The following is a 21,286-nucleotide window of genomic DNA, read 5'->3' on the forward strand; positions in this document are numbered from 1 at the left end:
GTCTCAGTGTGCTTATACAGAAAAGCTGCGGCCAACACCACTGGGCTCTTACATTCTAACAGGCTGTATATAATAACCCAGTGGTGGTGGCCGCAGCTTATAGCCAAAAAATGTGGTCCCATGTTCCCTTTCACTGTTATTTAAAAAAAAAAAAAAAAAAATGTGCTCCGCTGTATTTTCACTGTCCAGCCCGATGCAAGCGAGCAACTGAGGGCTGTGCTTCTCAGCGGGATAAGGCTGAAGCATTCTCTGCCCCTCCCGCTGAGAAAAACAGTCCTCAGCTGCCCCTGAAAATGGCGGCTCCGTTGTGAAGCGCCATTCTCAGGTGCTGTACCGAGGCTCATCCAGCTGCCCTGATGCATTTGGCTGGCTGGGTAATACGGGGTTAATGCCAGTTTTCTGCAAACTGGCACTAAGCCCGAGGTTCATAATGTCATGCCTGTGTAGACACGGCCATTATGAACCTCAATTTGGTAATAAAGAAAACACAACACTTTTTTTAAAAATTTTATTTGAAAGAAAAAACCCACACACACATCCCTGATTGCCATCTTTATTACTCCCAAGCCTCAGAGGTTAATCCAGGACAATATCACAGGAAAGCTCTCTGCCGGCTGCTGGGAGCGGCAGAACTCACTGGCCGGGTCAGCTCAGTTCATAGCTGAGCTCGGGTCAGCTGACTTCACAGCATCAGCTGACCCGGGCACAGAAGTCAGCCGGTCACAGCAGCCGTCAGTGTATTAAATGCTGCACAGCTCTCTTCCGGCAGCTGGGAACGTCTGACTTCAGAGCCCTGGTCAGCTGACTTAATTCGCGAGCGCGGGCGGGTCAGCTGAGTGCACATCGACAGCTGAATAGTCGGCCGATGTGCACTCATCTGACCCGGGCACGGACGTCAGCCGGTCCCAGCAGACGGAAGAGAGCTTTGCAGCATCTCGTACACTGACGGCTGCTGGGACCGGCTGACGTCCGTGCCCGGGTCACATGACTGCACATCGTCAGCTGTCGGTGTGCAGTCAGCTGACCCGCCTGCGCTCGCGAATTAAGTCAGCTGACCAGGGCTCTGATATCAGACGTTCCCAGCTGCCGGAAAAGAGCTGTGCAGCATTTAATAATACACTGACGGCTGCTGTCACCGGCTGACGTCAGTGCCCGGGTCAGCCGGGTGCACATCGGAGCTGTCATGGATTATCGTCGGGGGATTCAGGGAGTAATAAAGATGGCAATCAGGGATGTGTGTGTTTTTTTCTTTCAAATAAAATTTTTAAAAAAAGTGTTTTCTTTTCTTTATTACCAAACGGAGGTTCATAATGGCCGTGTCTACACAGGCATGACATTATGAACCTCGGGCTTAGTGCCAGTTTGCAGAAAACTGGCATTAACCCCGTATTACCCAGCCAGCCAAATGCATCAGGGCAGCTGGATGAGCCTCGGTACAGCACCTGTGAATGGCGCTTCACAACGGAGCGCCATTTCAGGGGCAGCTGAGGACTGTTTTTCTCAGCGGGAGGGGCAGAGAATGCTTCAGCCTTTTCCCGCTGAGAAGCACAGCCCTCAGTTGCTTGCTTGCATCGGGCTGGACAGTGAAAATACAGCGGAGCACTTTTTTCACAATTCTTTTTAAAAAAAAAAAAAAAAGACCTGGGATCCTGTTTTGCCAGCTAAAAGCAAGCAGCCTGTAACTAGCTGCTTTTAGCTGGCAATCAGAGTCCGGACACAACACGACTACACTGCCACTACTCTACACTACAAAATGGTGAAACTTCCTCTTCCTGAACTATCCTACATCACTTCCTGCGGATTTGTTTGCGAAATCCGCACCAAATCCACAGGAAAAAGAGCCTGTGGGAACAGACCTGCGGATTTCTTGGCGGATTTTACACCTTGCATTGACTTGCATGGGAAAAATCCGCAACAATAATTCACATGCTGCAGATTTTTCCGGATCAAAATCCGCGGCAAATCCGCCGCGGAAAAATCCGCAGCATGGGCACAGCATTTCCAAAATGCCATTGAAATGGCTTGGAAGTGCCGCTGCTGCAGATTTTCGGCAAATCCGCGGTAAATCCGCAGCGTGGACACATAGCCTTACCCTCCATTTCTTTAGCAATTTGTGTGGCCAGTGCTTTAACAATGCTGGTAAATATTGAGGTCTGAAGCTGAACTGAAAGGGGAACCTGTCACCACTTCGGACTATAAGCTGTGGGCACCACCACCGGGGTCTTATATACAGCATTCTACCATGCTGTATATAAGAGCCAGGCCGGGGGTATAACATAAACACTTTATAATACTTAACGGTCGCGCTGTGGGCCTTATGAGCGTCTCCGTTGTCCGGTGCCGGCACCACCTCTTTTGGCGATCTTCTCCTTCTTTAGAGAAAATATATATATATATATATATATATGATGGCTTAAACTGTGTGATACGTTCAACATTCATTCGGGATGATTCGAAAACAATCATTGTTAAAATTCTATAATAAAAATACATGAACATATTCCCGATTTGGTCTTTATTATAGCTGATGGAGATGGTTAACCGTATGCACATCGTTGTCATCCAGAACACCTTTTTTTGTCAGGTTGTAGTATTAAGTTGAAATGTTTGTGTTATTGCAATAATGTTTTTTGTGGATTCTTCGAGTTTACTTGTGCAGTTTCCTGAGCAGGTTTGTTGATTCTTCAATAAGTGTCAGAGCAGAATGGTCAGCATGACCTGTCACTGGAATGAATTTACAAGCTTCAGCCTCAAATTCTAATGTGTTGTGTGCAAAGCGGCGAGCGTGTGACTGAGATCCTTCCCTCCTGCACCAGTGATGCCACCCATTCTGGTCTGACTTGTGCACTCCTGTCACAGCAGGATGAGTCCGGTGTGTGCGCGCCTCAGCTAGTGTCAGACAGAAATATTCTCTTTGAACTCTACAGCAGCTCCTCCTGGTACACAGCATAATGCCCGGATTCCACAATGGATGTCCCCAGTGATACAATGTACATAATATATATATTTTTTTCAATCTGGTAAATGTGTTCTCCACGATAAATAATTGGCTAAATATGGTAATTCCTAGGGCTATTCTGGGACATTGCCAACACTGTCTATTTCAGCAATAGGCTTAGAAAATTGGTTGCACATTCTTCAGAACATCTGTGTATATCTGACATACATCAGTGACCACAAAAGTGACTGCATTTTCCTTTTTTTTTTTTTTTTAATGTGCAAGCATAGACTCTATAGAACAGCACTTTTTTACTATTTCATGTTCTTGGTCATTTTTCTACCTGCTGTAGTACAACTATGTAAAGAAGCCAGAGACCATTTGGCAGGAGTAAGGGGCTTTTGGTTACCAAATTTCTAATTAATTCTTATGTCTGTGGTTTGCTAAATTTAAATCTTCGGCAATCTAATCTTCTGCTAGTGTGAGGCAGTCTATGTACATTTTACCTTTTTTTTTCTTTTTTTTTTTTTTTTTTTTTTATGAATTCCAGTCTCCGCAATTTGCATAATGGGATCCATTCTTGCTGATTCTGCAATCCAGTCTGAATGGGAAGAGCTGCAAATGATGACTGCTTTGTTAGCTTATTCAGTGTGTTGTTTTGACGACAACTGTTTGCCTTATGCAAAGGCCCCAAACTATCCTATTACGAAGCGGCTGGTGTAAATTTTGGGGGTCTCTGACAGTGAAACAAGAATCTTATTAAAGAAAGGATTTTCTTCTATTCGTTTTGGGGTGAAAAAGATTTGTGTTTCTAGATAAACACAGTGACATAGAGTTTAGAATAAATAGTGTCAGTATATTGTGAAAGACGCATTTGTTCTAAAATCAGCCTAGAACAATTGTTGCTTAAGGCATAGGAAGTGCTCAGGATGAGGATTGCTTTGAAGATAGCAGGACATGCTTATATTCACAGGCTTTATATATAATCTGCGTAGCAAACATTATGACATCTTATGAGAAGCCACCCCCAGTGTATGTTCTGTGGAAGTAAAGGAGAAACGCCTGAAATACTTTCATATTTCTGTAAATTTTTTGCCTAGAATAAAGCTGGTTTGAGTGTATTGATCTGGCTGACACAGTGGTATAGTTCTTATTCCCCCCCCCCCCCCCCGCCCCATCCCACACACACTCACGCGCCAATTTAAGGATCTGTTCATACAACAGATTTTTCATGTGGGTCCACTTCAAAACCCTACTGAGAGGGTTTCCCAGAAAAATGCTTAAGTTCCCCATTGACTTCCATTATACTCGAGTCATGCCCATCTGGGCATCAACTGCTTGTTACAAGTACTGAGCATGTTAGTGCATGCTCGTCGTTAATTTCTACGTTGTTAAACATAACATTTATAAAAAAATACCCCCCCCCCCCCCCCCCCCCCCCAACCAGGGAAAAAAATACACTTTTTAAAACTTTAAAAAGAAAAAAAAACCTCAAAACTACTGCTGCTAAAAGGCACTAAGGAAATGACCAAAAAGATGCTACAAGGAAAAAAAAACCACTGGCTTTACCTGAAGCGCCTTCCTTTTAGAAAGACTCAGCAGGCTTGCTCACCTGTAACAGGCATTGTGTGCACATACCCTAAAGGCCCAGTCACACTAAACAACTTACCAGCGATCCCAACAACGATAGAACCTGATAGGGATCGCTGGTAAGTTGCTAGGAGGTCGCTGGTGAGATGTCACACTAAGCGATGCTCCAGCGATCCCACCAGCAACCTGACCTGGCAGGGATCGCTAGAGCGTCACTACACGTGGAAGCATGCTGCGCTTGGTAACTAAGGTAAATATCGGGTAACCAACCAGATATTTACCTTGGTTACCAGCGCACACCGCTTAGCGCTGGTTCCCTGCGCTCCTAGCCACAGTACACATCGGGTTAATTACCTGATGTGTACTCTGCTACGTGTGCAGGCAGCAGGGAGCCGGCTTCTGCGGACGCTGGTAACCACGGTAAACATCGGGTAACCAAGAAGCCCTTCCCTTGGTTACCCGATATTTACCTTTGTTACCAGCGTCCGCCGCTCTCACACTGCCAGTGCCGGCTCCCTGTTCCCTGCACACATAGCCACAGTACACATCAGGTTAATTACCCGGTGTGTACTCCGGCTACGTGTGCAGAGAGCAGTGAGCCGGCACTGACAGCGTGAGAGCGGCGGACGCTGGTAACGAATGTAAATATCGGGTAACCAAGGGAAGGGCTTCTAGGTTACCCGATGTTTACCGTGGTTACCAGTGTCTGCAGAAGCCGGCTCCTGCTGCCTGCACATTTAGTTGTTGCTCTGTCGCTGTCACACACAGCGATCTGTGCTTCACAGCGGGAGAGCAAAACTAAAATGGTCCAGGACATTCGGCAACAACCAGCGACCTCACAGCAGGGGCCAGGTTGTTGCTGGATGTCACACACAGAAACATCGCTAGCAAGTTGTGCATCAGCAGCGATGTTGCTAGCGATGTTGCTTAGTGTGACGGTACCTTAGGAGTATGTGTTTTTGTTTGTTTGGGGAGGGTTTCCCCATAAACAGGACTAGGACTGCATATAGACATGGATACAGCAGAGTTCTTTTCCCAGCCATGAGAACCTGAAATTGGAATTCATGATTCATACGTTTCTTCTAGCATTTGACAAACAGATGCTCTACACTAGTTTTTAAGGAATGCAGGCGGGTACTAACTTGAAGACTTTTTCAAACGAGTTGATATATAATAAAAAAACGACTTCAAGATTGGTAATAAGTCAGCAGTATAACCCAGCAATGCCACTGCTATTAGTCTGGTGGAGTAAATTGGCTAAGTGCAATAATAGGGCCTGCAATAATGTCTGTAAAGTGCTATAGAATTAATGGTGCTATACAAGTGAGGAAAGTAAATAAATAGTGAGTTTTGTGTGTGTGAATGTATAGTTGAAAGTGCCTTGTTTTGGCATCTCAGACAGGTATAAACAACAACTGAGGATGCCATGGCATAACCACGCCTAACAACATCTCAGACATAACCAGGGTCCGCCTTAACCCCTTCACCCCCGGCCACTAAAACACCCTAATGACCGTGCCATTTTTTGCAATTCTGACCAGTGTCACTTTGACAGGTTATAACTCTGGAACGCTTCAACGGATCCTGGCGATTCTGAGATTGTTTTTTCGTGACATATTGTACTTCATGTCAGTGGTAAATTTAGGCCGATATGTTTTGCGTTTATTTGTGAAAATTTAGGAAATTTGGCGAAAATTTTGAAAATTTCGCAAATTTCAAACTTTGAAAATTTATGCCCATAAATCTGAGAGATATGTCACACAAAATAGTTACTAAATAACATTTCCCACTTGTCTACTTTACATCAGCGCAATTTTCGAAACAAATTTTTTTTCCGTTAGGAAGTTAGAAGGGGTCAAAGGTCATCAGCAAATTCTCATTTTTCCAACAAAATTTACAAAATAATTTTTTTAGGGACCACATCACATTTGAGGTGACTTTGAGAGGCCTAGGTTACAGAAAATACCCAAAAGTGACCCCATTCTAAAAACTACACCCCTCACACTGCTCAAAACCACATCCAATAAGTTTATTAACCCTTTAGGTGCTTCACAGGAACCAAAGCAATGTGGAAGGAAAAAATGAAAATTTTACTTTTTAACACAAAAATGTTACTTTAGCCATAAAATTTTCATTTTTACAAGGAAGAAAAGAGAAAGTACACAATACAATTTATTGTGCATGTTCTCCTGAGTACGCTGATACCCCATATGTGGTAAAAATCAATTGTTTGGGCGCACGGCAGAGCTCGGAAGGGAAGGAGCGCCATTTGAATTTTTGAACGCAAAATTAGCTGCACTCATTAGCGGACGCCATGTCGGGTTTGAAGACCCCCTGAGGTGCCTAAACAATGGAGCTCCCCCACAAGTGACCCCATTTTGGAAACTAGAGCCCTCAAATAATTTTTCTAGATGTTTGGTGAGCACTTTGAACCCCTGGGGGCTTCACAGAAGTTTATAGCGTTGAGCCGTGAAAAGAAAAAAAAAATTTTTTTACCACAAAACGGTTGCTTCAACTAGGTAGCTTTTTTTTTTCACAAGGGTAACAGGAAAAAATGCACCATAAAATGTATTGTGCATTTTCTCCTGAGTACGCAGATACCTCATATGTGGTGGAAATCAAATGTTTGGACACACAGCAGTGCTCGGAAGGCAAGGAGCGCCATTTGAATTTTTGAGTGCAAAATTAGCCGCACCTGTTAGCGGACGCCATGTCGGGTTTGAAGACCCCCTGAGGTGCCTAAACAATGGAGCTCCCCCACAAGTGACCCCATTTTGGAAACTAGAGCCCTCAAATAATTTTTCTAGATGTTTGGTGAGCACTTTGAACACCTGGGGGCTTCACAGAAGTTTATAGCGTTGAGCCGTGAAAAGAAAATTTTTTTTTTACCACAAAACGGTTGCTTCAACTAGGTAGCTTTTTTTTTCACAAGGGTAACAGGAAAAAATGCACCATAAAACGTATTGTGCAATTTCTCCTGAGTACGACGATACCTCATATGTGGAGGAAAGTAATTGTTTGGGCGCATGGCGGGGCTCAGAAGAGAAGGAGCGCCATTTGACTTTTCAAACGCACAGACGCAGTGCACTGATCGGCCGCTGCAGGACGCACGGTCGGATGCGATAAAAAAAAGCGTCGGGGATACGTAAAAAAAAAAGTCACTCCAAAAATTGACCATGGATGCAGATACGTTATGTGCATCCCTGATCAGCGCTTGGCGGGACGCACGGACGGATGCGATACAAAAAGCGTCGCAAATACGGAAAAAAAAGTCACGCCAAAAATTGAGCAGGGATGCCGATCCGTTATCTGCATTCCTGATCAGCGCTTGGCGGGACGCACGGACGGATGAGGTGTAAAAATGGACAGGGGATACGGAAAAAAAAAAAAGTTATACTCACAGTACCCAGAGGACTAGCAGGAGGATCACTGACCAGAAGAGCTGCAGAGGAACAGATGGCAGAGAGATGGACAGCTTTACAGGAGCAGCAGGCAGATCAGCAGAATGCCCAGGAAGGACCCAGCGATGGACGCAGATGTGATCAGGCCGGTGAAGACAGGTAAGAGGACGTCGGGGGAGAGCAGAGGGGGAGAGGGGGGGGTGAGAGCAGAGGGGGGGTTGAGAGCAGAGGGGGAGGGGGGAGAGCAGAGGGGGAGACCGGAGAGGGAGCTGCAGAAGCAGAATAGAAATAATGGGGGAGGCAGTCAGATCGCGAGGGGAGCGGATCGGGATGTCGGGGGGGGGGGGGGTGGTTGGAGGGAGCAGATCGCGGGGGGGGCACGGCAGGGGCTATCACGGCAGCGCGCAGGGGCACCACGGGAGCGCGCACGGGCTGCAAAGTGAGCACAGTACTCACTTTGCAGCAGCAGCGGTGACCTCAGCAGCAGCGGTGGTAGCAGATCGGGGCGTAGGGGGGCAGATCGGGGCGTAGGGGGGTAGATCGGGGGGGCACGGGCAGGGGCCTTCACGGGAGCGCGCAGGGAGCGGAATACTTACCATTAGAGCTGCAGCGGCGGTGACATTAGAGGCGGCGGCAGCAGCAGCGGTGGCGTGGTACCAAAAGTACCAGCCACTCCACGCTGCAGACATGCTGGGGGAGGGCTCACAGGCCAGCACAGGCCTGGGGAGGGCGGCCACCGGCAGATCAGACCGCCCCACTGCACACTGATTGGAGCGATTGCGCGTCATAGCACGATCGCTCCAATCAGTGCTGCAGGGGCTGGGGGCGACATGTTTGAGGTCCACCTATGATATGCTGCTGCAGCTGCGGCATCTCATAGCTGGATCTCACAGGATCGCACTAATTCGGGCATTATTTTTGCCGAAATTAGTGCGATCGATGTGGTTGGCGGTTCAGATTTGAACAGCCAATCACATCGATCGTCGATAGGGGGTGGCGATGCCGCCCCCCCTGGGGTCAAGCAAAGGTCCCCTGCTGTAAGAAACAGCAGGGGACATCATTTGAAAGCCGTTGCTATGGCCACGGCAATCAAATGAAGTTTAGGCAGTAAAATTACGTCCCTGGTCGTTAAGTCACGTTAAAATAGGACGTAATTTTACTGCCCGCGGTCGTGAAGGGGTTAAAGGATCCACATCTGTTTTGACCACCGTTGTAAACTTCTGACGTTGCAGAAGAAAGCAATTACAAAATAGCCCCATATGCCATCATTAAGGGCACGCTCACACGAGCATTGAAATCGGACGAGTGCAATGCGAGAAAATCTCGCATTGCACTCTGACCAATGTTAGTTAATGAGGGTGAGCAGTTGGTCAGCTTTTCTCGCGTCCAGATTCTGGATGCAATAAAGGTAGCAGCATGCTGCCATTTTCTGTGAGAGACGTATCCCTCACACCCAATCAAGTGAATGAGTACGAGAGAAACATCAGACTGCACTCGGATGTTATCCCAGTTCAGTGCGATATACGCACAGGCTGAAAATGGAGGAGATGGGGGGGGGGATTAACCCCTCCCTCTCCTCCGCGGCGCCCACCCTCAACTTCGCAGCTGTGACCTGAATGCAGGATCGGGTCACAGTCGCATGGCACTCAGCTCATGCTCTGAGAAGAGCCTGAGCCGGGTGTCATAAGCATATCGCATCCAATGCTCTCCCATCAGATGCCAGACACTCGTGGGAGTCCTAATACTCAAAGGGAATATATAACCACTCCCACAATACGAGCTAATGAATTGCCATATTTCAGCTGGACATTTCTTTTTGTGGGAAGTGTCCTCAGCTATCAGTGGCAACCACTCCAATGTTGACATCACCTCAATACCTCTATCAATATCAGAAAGGTTTGGCATTGGTTGCCGCAAACTCCAGACCCTTCCTTGAAGATTGAATGATGATTGGACACTTCATGATTCATTAACATATGGCGTGTAAAGGTACCGTCACCCATAACGAGATCGCTAGCGAGATCGCTGCTCAGTCACCGTTTGGTGACGCAGTAGCAATCCCGTTAGCAATCTCGTTATGTGTGACACCTACCAGCGATCAGGCCACTGCTGTGAGATTGCTAGTCGTTGCAGAATGGTCCAGGCCATTTTCTTCAAAGGTGATGTCCTGCTGGGCAGGACACATCGCTGTGTTTGACACTGTGTGACAGGGTCACAGTGACTGCTGAGATCGTTATACAGGTCACTACTGCGACCTGTATAGTTCCTGCATCGCTGGTAAGATCTGACTGTGTGACATCTCACCTGCGACCTCCCAGCGACTTACCAGCGATCCCTATCAGGTCGCATCGTTTTCGGGATCGCTGGTAAGTCGTTGTGTGTGACTGGGCCTTAAGTGAGTAAACGATTATTTACTTGGGATTATCATAGCAAACATGGGGATGCTTGACCTTCCAACCATAGCCCCTATTTAGCAATGTATCTTGGGTGCACAGACTGACTGGATCACTTTAGAACAACTGAATAGGACATGGGATGAGTAAAGGTGAATGTCATACGAAAGGTGATTGTCACCAAAGAATGTGCAAAAAAGCAAATCTTGGCATGTGGCAAGCAATGCTCCTCTTCCTGCGCTTGGTGTGTTTTACCTCGAATGGAACTTAATGTAGTATTCAGATTCATCACATCTGACTAAAACCTCTTTTTATAATTTTTTATAATGTAGCCCCTGATTATTATAAATAGCTGTAATAAAGGCGAGGAAGGATGCTGCCCTTAAAAGACCCCAGGCTTTGCCTGTGAGTTCAGGATTAGACTGGGCTGAAGCTCAGCATGTGCACAGTGCCAAAATTGTATTCAAGGTCACTGCATGTCTGAATGAAGGCAGCTAATCTGTTTTATTGGGAGTGCAAAGGTACTTGTTTTCAGTGCATGTCATTATGCATAAGCAGATGTGAGCACCGCACTTTGTCCTTCATTATTTTTGACTCCGTCAAGTAGCAAGAGAAGTGAATGAGCTTGATATAGTTTTAGGCTACATGCGCACGCTGCTTCTTTTTCGTGTTCACAAACTGCAGCCAAAACTGCAGCCAAAACTGCACCTTGTCAGAGAGAGCCTGGAAATGTCACAAAAAATGTAGGTGCTTTTTTGTTTTTTTGGTGCGTTTTTGGCTGCAGTTTTGTCAACAATTGTTTCATGTATTTTTCAGTTCAAACAAGCCCATAAAGCTTGTTGAATTGGAAAAAAAAAATTAGAAATAAATAAATAATTAAAAAAAACCGGCGTGCGGTCCCCCCCAATTTTAATGCCAGCCAGATAAAGCCATACGGCTGCAGGCTGGTATTCTCAGGATGGGGAGCCCCCCAGCCTAACAATATCAGTCAGCAGCCGCCCAGAATTGCCACATACATTAGATGCGACAGTTCTGGGACTGTACCCGGCTCTTCCCGATTTACCCTGGTGCGTTGGCAAATCGGGGTAATAAGGAGTTATTGGCAGCCCATAGCTGCCAATAAGTCCTAGATTAATCATGTCAGGCGTCTATGAGACACCCTCCATGATTAATCTGTAAATTACAGTAAATAAACACACACACCTGAAAAATCCTTTATTAGAAATAAAGAACACAAACACATTCCCTCATTACCAATTTATTAACCCCGACAAAGCCCTCCATGTCCGGCGTAATCCAGCATACTCCAGCGTCGCATCCAGCCGCTCCGGTCACCTCCATGCAGCTAATGAAGACAGCCGCGCGATCAGCTGAGCTGTCACCAAGGTTACCCGCGGCCACCGCTGAATCCAGCGGTGGCCGCGAGTAACCTCTGACAGCTCAGCTGATCGCGCTACAGCGTGGAGCCGACTGGCGGCAGGAGCGTGGAGCCGACTGGCGGCAGGAGCGTGGAGCCGACTGGCGGCAGGAGCGTGGAGCCGGCCGGCGGCAGGAGCGTGGAGCCGGCCGGCGGCAGGAGCGTGGAGCCGGCCGGCGGCAGGAGCGTGGAGCCGGCCGGCGGCAGGAGCGTGGAGCCGGCCGGCGGCAGGAGCGTGGAGCCGGCCGGCGGCAGGAGCGTGGAGCCGGCCGGCGGCAGGAGCGTGGAGCCGGCCGGCGGCAGGAGCGTGGAGCCCGGGACTTTCAGCGGCGGCGGCGGTGAGAGGGGTCCATCATCTCTCCTGTGCGGGGACCGCGGTACTTCGGGGAACACTGGGAGGACGGGACTATCAGCGGCGGCAGCAGCGAGAGGGGGATGGACGTTGGCAGCTGAAAACATTGATTTTTTCCCTCTCGCTGCCGCCGCTGCTGATAGTCCCGTCCTCCACATCATCTCCCCTGTGCGTGCATGCTGGGGACAGTGGTACTTCGGGGAACACGTGGAGGACGGGACTACCAGCGGCGGCGGCAGCAGCAAGAGGGAAAAATCAATGTTTTCAGCTGCCAATGTCCATCCCCCTCTCGCTGCCGCTGCTGATAGTCCCGTCCTGCACATCTTCTCCCCTGGGGACAGCGGTACTTCGGGGAACACGTGGAGGATGGGACGGGACCACTTGCCTGACCTCACTTCCTGACAAATCACCTGCGTTTTTGCTAGCAAAAACGCAGGTAAAATGCACCACTTTTGATTAGCATGCATTTTTCCTGCGTTTTTGATGCCCTCATTGATTTCAATGGGTGACAAATGTTGACAAAAACGCAGGAAGAATGAACATGGTGCATTTTTTTTGTCACAAACTTTTGACAAAAAAAACGCTGACAAATAAACTGCAGTGTGCGCATGACAAATCTGACTTCTCATAGACTTTGCTGGGAAGTCAGATGTCAGAAAGTTCTGCTGACAAAACTGCAGGCAAAAAAGCAGCAAAAAAGCAGGAAAAAAAAGCAGCGTGCGCATGTAGCCTTACAATACTTTCACATCCGCACTGTCTCCCATCTGTGTAACAAGCCTTCTACATGATCCGTATAGGGGATGTAGTATTTAATTTCATGTACTAATATTATAGACGTACGATCATGCCCTTACCCTTTCTGTTAAAGAGGAGATGCTATTCATGGCCTGTTTGAAGGATCTGTAACTATTAGTCGGTTGCATTGTGTTGGCATTGACAGGGCAAAGGGCGGAATATTGACTATAACAATATTCTCCTCTGAAGGATAAACTGCATTACCCTGTACAGAGCTCAACCATAAAGCGGCTGTTATCACTGACACCCAGTTATTAGCTCTGTTTTCTAATCACTCATTAAGTTATCATTTTTTTTTTTTTTTTTTTCCCCCTTCATCTTTATCTTTCTCATCTGTTTTGATTAAAAGGGAAAACTGTGCTCAGGTCGAAGTGATAAGTATTCCTAATGCATCGGATATATATAATATATATATTTATAATAAAATTTATTTGAGGTGTTTCGCAGAAATGAGGAATCTGGCCTGATAAAACTTCCATCGAAAGGTGTTTTGCTCCGCATGGACAACTGACTTCTACCAATCGGTAGAGATTGTGTTGCTGTTGTTTACATTGGTAGTCCCATCCACATCTTGCAGGAGAACACTTCCTTCCTCAGCAGATGGCAGCCTCAGGGCCATGCACCTGCCATGACAAGCAAGGCATACTAGTAATCTACCCCAGCGCTGCTGTTGACAATAGGCTAATGATTGCATGCCATCTGCCTCCCAGGCCTACTACAAAATAGAGGAAGAGATTTCTTCTTTCCAGAGACAATAATGACAATGCAAGTGAGATTAGAGGACAGTGCAAGGCTTGTTTTGAAGGGGCTTAGTCCAAGCTCAGAACTGAGCACTATCACTTTCATTCAGCAATGACGGAGCTCTGGGAATGTTCTATGGCAATGTGAAATATTGTTCTTGTGATGTTACATATGTGACTTTTCAAGTCTTCCTCTGTATTTAATGTACTGGTATTCTTTTTGATCAAAATTAGAACTATTGAAAGCGCACTTTCCACCCCCGCCTCCTTTTAGTCCTGATTGTTGTGCTGACTTTAAAGCTGGTCAAAGTGCAGTTGAAGAATATGTGTAGTAAACTGCTTGCAGACTGGAATGTGTAATCTTGTGGAGCAGGTTCAAAGGGTTGAGAAAAACAAGTTGGAATTCATCATTTCACCAGGTCAAGATTGCACGCTCTCTGCCGAGTAAACACTTTGGTGCTTTTCTGTTCTATAAAGGAAATCCCAAATACACATGCATTTTTTTTAGTATTAACGGAGATAAAAGGGGTCCGTGTAGATTCCATCTTAAAAAGTAAGTATATGGAGAGAAAAAAAAATTAGAAAATTGGAGAGTGATAACACACTTATTCTCAATCCCATGTCCGTTTTTATATCTTCGCTCAGATACTTGAAGCTCTCTAAAAATAACTTGACGTCTCGAGCTAATCTCTCTTTGCAAGGTTGTAGTTTAGACAAGGTAGCACTTTGGGTTTCTTGAAATAGGGCAAGATGTTCTTGCTAAATTTAAAAAAAAGTGTTCAAACATCACCCAGAGTTCATACAGTATTAAGCAGGATTATATGACGCATGGATTAGGCATTGTTGAGCAGCTTGGTTTAATGGAAAGGGTCAGAGATGGTGGCATTAGCGTAATGCTGAACTGGCTGATACCAGTATCTACAGAGAAAGTTCATTGGAACTCGTAAGACGCAAGTATTAATAATAATTTTATTTATATAGTGCCAAAATATTCACGGGCACTTCACAAATGATAGCCAATCCGGTCCATGTTGTCTTCTTTCCTAGTCACGGGCTTTTCACAGTAAACTACATATTATATATTAGAAATGTTATTAAAATATACGGATCATGAATACTAAACATAGTAGCCAATAGTCTGAGTGACACGTAACACTGAGGTTACTACAGGATAAGTTTCACATCCCATTCTGCACATATTTGCTCAGCAAACTCCAAGCTGCCGTTTGAACTTCTCATGAGCCATGTTCTGTGTGTGCCAAAAGCAGACAAGGGACCGTATATGATCATAGCAACTTCATTCATTCTCACAGTATTATTACAGGTCATACAGTGTTATACAGAACCAGTTTATTTCTAGTCTGTCAGCCATGATTTACAGTAGAATAGGAGAATAACCTACACTGCTATATGGCCTATAATATCTGCAAAAGATGTCCTACTGGTAGTTATCATCCGCTAACAATCCTGCTCTCTATAGTTTGTGAAGCTTTAGATTATCTGGTCACCACAAGATAATGGTACACCTACCCACCCAACAACAGGATTTATTTCCAATGGTTGCACATAATGGAAAGTGGGTGAAATCTGTTGTAACTAGAAGCTGATCTCCGGTAGTCCGGTGCAGGCCCCCCCCCCCCAGTCGACAAGGAATCCTGCCATAAGTGTTTACTTTTCCTTCACCACCACCCAAGGAAAATGAAGCAGTGCACCATTTACATTGAAACTGTCCTGTTTTTCTGATTCTCTGGTGTGCACCCTTAGGCTATGTGCCCACGTTGCGTTCTGCCTCTGCAGAAATTTCTGCAGCGATTTGAACAGCACACGTGCGCTTCAAATCGCTGCATAAACAGTCTGTAATGAAAAGCCGATTTCATGCAGTCTGGATGCAGCCCCTCCCATAGACAGAGTGGGGGCTGCATGCAAAGCTCAATAAATAAGTGACATGTCACTTCTTAGAACGCAGCGCTTCGGCAGGAGCTGAAGCGCTGCGTTCTAATACGCCACGTGGGCATGAATTAGGCACAATCTTCATAGATTGTGCTCAGGACGCATGCAGTTACGCTGCGGTGCAGAGCGCAGCGTAACTGCATGAAAATACGCTACGTGGGCACATAGCCTTACTTTTGCAGCACTGAGGTCCTGGGTTTGCAGCTGACCAAGGACAACATCCACACTACGTTTGTAGGTTCTCCTTTTATTGATTTAGTTGGCTTCTCCCACTGAAAATAAAAACCTGCCCTTTTTTGATGTTGTGTTTATGGATGTGTTCTTTATAGCTCCTCTCCATCTGATGACCGGATAACTCAACTAATTGACTCTTGTCTCTACCCAAATAGCCAACCCCTCTAGAAATAAAGCCATTTTCAGCATTGACTAACAGATTGGAACAACTTATCCTGCTAATATTTTCATCACTAAATCTCAGTTTATAAACTAGACATGTATTTTGCTCCAGGTTGACATATACATAAACACCGATCCAAGAACCAAACAAGTCTAAATGTTTTCATTTGAATGGAAAGCGATTAGCATTTTTCCCTGCTCATATGAAAAATAGATGTTTTGCTGGCTCCTGGTGATGTGTGTCTTCATTGAAAGCCCTGGGGCTGACACAAAGCTAGACTGTCAAACCGAGATTGTGTTTGCATAGTAATATAACCAGAGGCTAATTGCTAAACCCTCAATGATGGGCTGGGATACTGCAGCCGCCCAGGACAGCCTTCCTTTCATACTGGAGTGTATTATTTCTTTTTTTTTTTTTTACTAGAATACTTTTAGCTTTGGATTTCTGTGATTCAGAAATTATCTTTCGGGCAAATCTTATTTCACGTTTGTTAGGTGCATGTCAGGTCTTATGAAGAAAGTTTTGTGATGCGTTTTGACCCTTGTGAATGACTAACGCAGAATACTTTGCTTGCAATCCAGTCCACATTTTTGTAAAAGTATACATACCTGAAACGATACTCTGCACTATTTTAAGTTCTCTTTTACATACCTAAAAAAAAAATTTTCTTGTTCCTTCATTTTAAAATTGACTTTATAAAGACGTATTAAGGCAATGTTTGCATGGCAGCCTAATTTTCCATCAGCGTAGGCAGTGTAACCTTAGCATGCCTTTTGTTTGAGGGAATCTCCTTAAGTACACAACGTGAAGGTGATAACCATCAACTGTTCCAAGTACAGAGCTGATGATGAGGTTCCATGTTGTTCCCACGTCATCGGAGATGGATGTGATGCAAATATTAATGTGCTGTTGACCCAGGACATGATAAATCAACATCTCATTCATTGTCATACCAAGTGATATAGAGCCTCTAGTTCTTGTATATCGCTGAGTAAATAGACAAAGTTTGCCAAAGGAGTTGCTCAATGGTTTATCTGTCAGTGCAGAATTAAGACAGGAAGCAAGAATTTCCCCATTTTCCTTAGTGTGACAGATGGACGACAGTAAAGGCAATAAGCAGCCGGTCAGACCTGTGGCAGATCAAAAGAACACTGGGAAAGACCTTAACCCTTTTGGCTTCTTGTTAAGGAGATGTAAAGCAATATTATTTGCAGTTTTCCTCCCACCAGATTACGATCACCGCTAGTTCTTCTATTTGTTTACTCTGTATTTTAGACATAAATTACTTCTGGATCTCTTTTATGTAATGGATTTCTTTATTACACCCTGTGCCACAGTGTCAGGTTTCTTATGCACTTCAGTATTGTTCGGGCATCCTAGGCGGCCCAGCGAGTGTGATCTTAGTGGATTAGCAGTGCACAGTGGAGGTTCAGGTGAGGCATGCCACCGCTTTGCATGCTGTAACCTGATCACAGGTGAATAATTCAAAAACACTTCTGGAAAGTACTTTAGGGAAACATTTTCCGCAGTTCTAGTGAAGTGTAATTTAAATGCTTACTTGACTTCAGAATAAACCAGTGTAACATGTTCCTTTTGAATTTTTACTTAGCTGAGGTTTTAGAGCGGAAACTGTGTTTCCAGTAGTGGATCATCTCTTGGTTTACATGAATTAATAATTTTTAATACTTTCTACTTTTTCCATGCTGATGATGATTTTAGATTTTGGTGGTTGCCTCTTTAACGTGTAGAGTTAGTTTTATACCTGCTCTGCAGTAGTGCATTATTCAGATTCATAGCGGTTTATTGTTTTCGACATTTTATGTCTCCAAATGATTCTTTCCTTCTAGTGTTTGCTCTATACTGGTCCAGCCCTGGCTCTCATCTACTGCTCCTGTCTCTGTTTACTGGTTGAAGTGGTGAAATCATGATTACGGCACGCATCACCACTGCAGTCAGTCACTGTGCACATTTACATTGTTCTCTGCAGAGGTAAACCGTGCGAAATGCTGAGCGGTAATATGTGGTGTACTTGTAATGTCGCAGCCTGTGAACAGAAACCGGAGCTGTGCTGGAGGTTGAGTACCTGCTGGTTGTTGTTTTAATGGTATAGGCTCATTTGGGGCATACAATTCAATAGTGGGAAAATGTCTATAATTTCTAGGTAATAAAAGGGAGATTTTCCCACTTTTGTTCTCTGGACCAACAAATCAGGGAAAAAAAAAATTTAAGAATCCTTTCTAGACTATTTTTATGCATTGTGTTTTATGATTTTACTAAATAAATTATACTTTTTACAAGTGGGGGAAAAACTGTACTAGGACACCGTGACTAATTATTCCTGCCATTCATATATTTCAGAGTGAAGGCGCTGGCTCCAAACCTCACCACACTACAGAAGAGATCTGTGGGCCTACATTGTGACCAACTGCTGCTAAAGTCTCCTTCCGCTCCTGCGGTTTGAAAAGTTTCCACTCAGGTACACAAGTGGTGGACATCCTTCAGAGAGCTACCATGACACAGACCTGCTTCAATGTATTCAAATGGCATTATTTTTCTTCTGTCATTTTTACACGGGACGATAAGAAATACCAACCATGTACTTTCGAGTCCACATTGAATGACGAGGCCTTCATATGACTTCCTTATTTATTGTTCAGTAGATTGGGACATGGCAGTAACATTGGACTTATTTGAAATGAAGACTACCAGTTGCCCTACCTCAGACAAAGAAATAATAAATTACGAGTTTTTTTATTATTATTTTAATTGTGCAATCAAGATTCTGAAGAAATTGTTCAACATTATCATATGATAAATTTGACACTATTTTGCTTGATGGATCAAAACTATTGGCTGCACGGTTTACTTGGAAAGTGGACACACCATGGCAGCAAGCGGCTAGGGAACATAAGAAAATCAAATAAAACAATGCTTTGGTGCACATATGCTGTTCACCTTTTCCAGAAATGGACCAAAAATGCTACTATTGGACATATTTGACTAAGTTACGCTAACAGCTGCATGCACTACACAGGTCCTCAGTAGTTCACACTCGCTAGTCTGACCTAGCACGTTACTGTATGTACAATGATAGCAGCCAGTGGGGGAAAAAGTGATTTCCTATCAACAGTGATCATTAGGGTATGCGTTTTTTTTTTTTTTCTTTTTTTTTTCTTTTAGCAACAAGTGATTTGTGTGCGGTCACACTTACCAGTTATCATGACCTAATACCTTCCTCACATTTCAGTACTTTTCAGTGTATGCTACATTGATTTTTAACATTGATTGTAAGAATACAGACACCTAGCTGCATTGCTCGTAACCAAAAACTTCCCTTTTTGTGGAGTATTTACATTAAGTAATGCGCTGTTACAACACTGATATGATCAGCCCGGTTCTTCCCTGGTTGAATGAGACACTGCAGTAATATCTTGTTAATGCCACCTAGAGTCCGTGTGACATGACTATTGGCATACTCCAAGTGGCACGTGCAATTTTTATTGTTTTCATATTCTAGAAAGAGCAGTGTTTGTGATATTACATGTATAGCAAAGGGCCGCATTCACACAGCCTATTTTTAGATGGAAATTTTATGACAGATCCTTACCTAAAGGGGCCATAGTTTTAAAAAATGTAAAAGACCGTGACTTTTTTATTTTATTTGTTTTCCCTTTCCATGTGGGCAGATCTGTAATATCACAATTTTATTGAATGTTTATTGATGGTGGCGGTCAACAATTCAAGGACAAATTTTTTTTTTTTTTTTTCTTCCTTTTTTTTTTTTTTTTTTTTATTTTTTCCCTTGCCTTGAATAATGAATTTGCATATGGATTGATTACTTTTGAAAAGCTTCATGTCTTCCTACTTGCTCAACAAAAGTCTTACTAATAAGGATTGTATTGCCAGACAAAAATGAATGTAAATTCAGATCTTCTTTTCTATTGCTCCTTTTTAGAGTTTGATTCTTGTTGGAAGAGGAAGGTAGCGCTTCATAAGACGGTGTACAAGCTATTGGCCTGTTTTTTCTGTATAGTGTAGTTTTCTATATAAATATAATGTAAAGATGTAAAACTTTCTAAACTATTTTGACCTAGGCTCTAAATGAATTAGAATTTAATATTTGCTATGTACGAATCACAACAGCACTGATCGTTATCTGCTGACGTCAACGCTTGATTTATACTGAGGATATGTGTTTGAAATGTCTCTTAAGATCTATTTACTAGCGTAGTTGGGCAAAAAAAAAGCTTACATCAAGCTCAACTCTGTAAATTTACATAAGGCATATGCAATATTTAAAATCTGAAGTTTAGTTTACAGAATGCAACCAAAATGTACAGGTTTTACAGAAAAACCCTAATGTATAGTTCAATCTTTGTACATTCTTACCCAGCGTCCCTTAAATTTTAAGATATTTTGCTATCATAAACTTAAAGGTTATCAAACAGTATTTTATTCTTTCTCTACTGGGTACATATTGTTTCTGAATATCAAGATGTTAAATATATTTCAATCGTGGTATGACAAGAGACGTAACTTATCTTGCAGTGTCTTCCGATGTACAGTGGGAATAAAACATATGTATTCCTATATTTAATGATAAATGATACGATGCTGCTGGAGACAACAAACAAACCTAGGGTAGTGCATTGTATATAGTCTTTATTGATCTTGGATGCTGTCTTAATAGCCATATGCAATAAATACATTATTTATGATAGGATTTTGAGTGTGCTTTCTGTGGATTTGTAACTTCAAAAATGATATTATTATTCTAATTTATTCTTACATTTTTCATTATGAAATAATTGGGATTACGGTGTGCACCGCTACAGATAATGTTTGCTATAATTTATTATATTCATTATTAAAATTAAATGACAGATGGTACTATGTCAGTTCTCTATAGTCCATATAATATTTTTATTTGGCTTATGCCTTTTGCTGTTAATGCTGAATTATTTTTTTTTTTCCTTTTGCCACCTTTTATAACAATAAAGATATGGGTGAATTTTCTAAGAAAATAGTCTTTATCTGCGTTCTTTATAATTTTCCTTTCTCATTAGAGATGTAAATGTCATTACTGATTTTCTCGTAAAATCTTTAATGTTGTTTGTCCTGCGCTGAAGAATGCACAACTTGTATCCATGATTCCAACCAGTCGGTCTACGAAAAAATGAATGTGTGTAGAAAAAATATCCAAACCTCTAGTTCCTTTTGCACAATTGTATACAACAATTGTGGAGGTTTTTGTTTGTTTGTTAGGATATATTCATACTGAAGAATATTCTATAACCTAGTTGTGGTCAACAT

General features: G+C 43.7%; 1 protein-coding gene across 1 annotated transcript in view; it reads left to right on the forward strand.

Annotated features, from left to right (window-relative positions):
• IRS2 (insulin receptor substrate 2) overlaps nt 1-20,976 on the forward strand; it is a 32,785-nt gene extending 11,809 nt beyond the window's left edge. The window contains exon 3 of the mRNA XM_075336675.1: nt 18,332-20,976. Coding sequence (XP_075192790.1) covers nt 18,332-18,336 — 5 coding nt within the window. The 3' untranslated portion in view covers nt 18,337-20,976. The remainder of the gene's footprint in view (nt 1-18,331) is intronic.
• The last annotated feature ends 310 nt before the right edge of the window (nt 20,977-21,286 follow it).

The sequence above is a fragment of the Anomaloglossus baeobatrachus genome, chromosome 2, assembly GCF_048569485.1.
Source record: "Anomaloglossus baeobatrachus isolate aAnoBae1 chromosome 2, aAnoBae1.hap1, whole genome shotgun sequence".
Classification (NCBI taxonomy): domain Eukaryota; kingdom Metazoa; phylum Chordata; class Amphibia; order Anura; family Aromobatidae; genus Anomaloglossus; species Anomaloglossus baeobatrachus.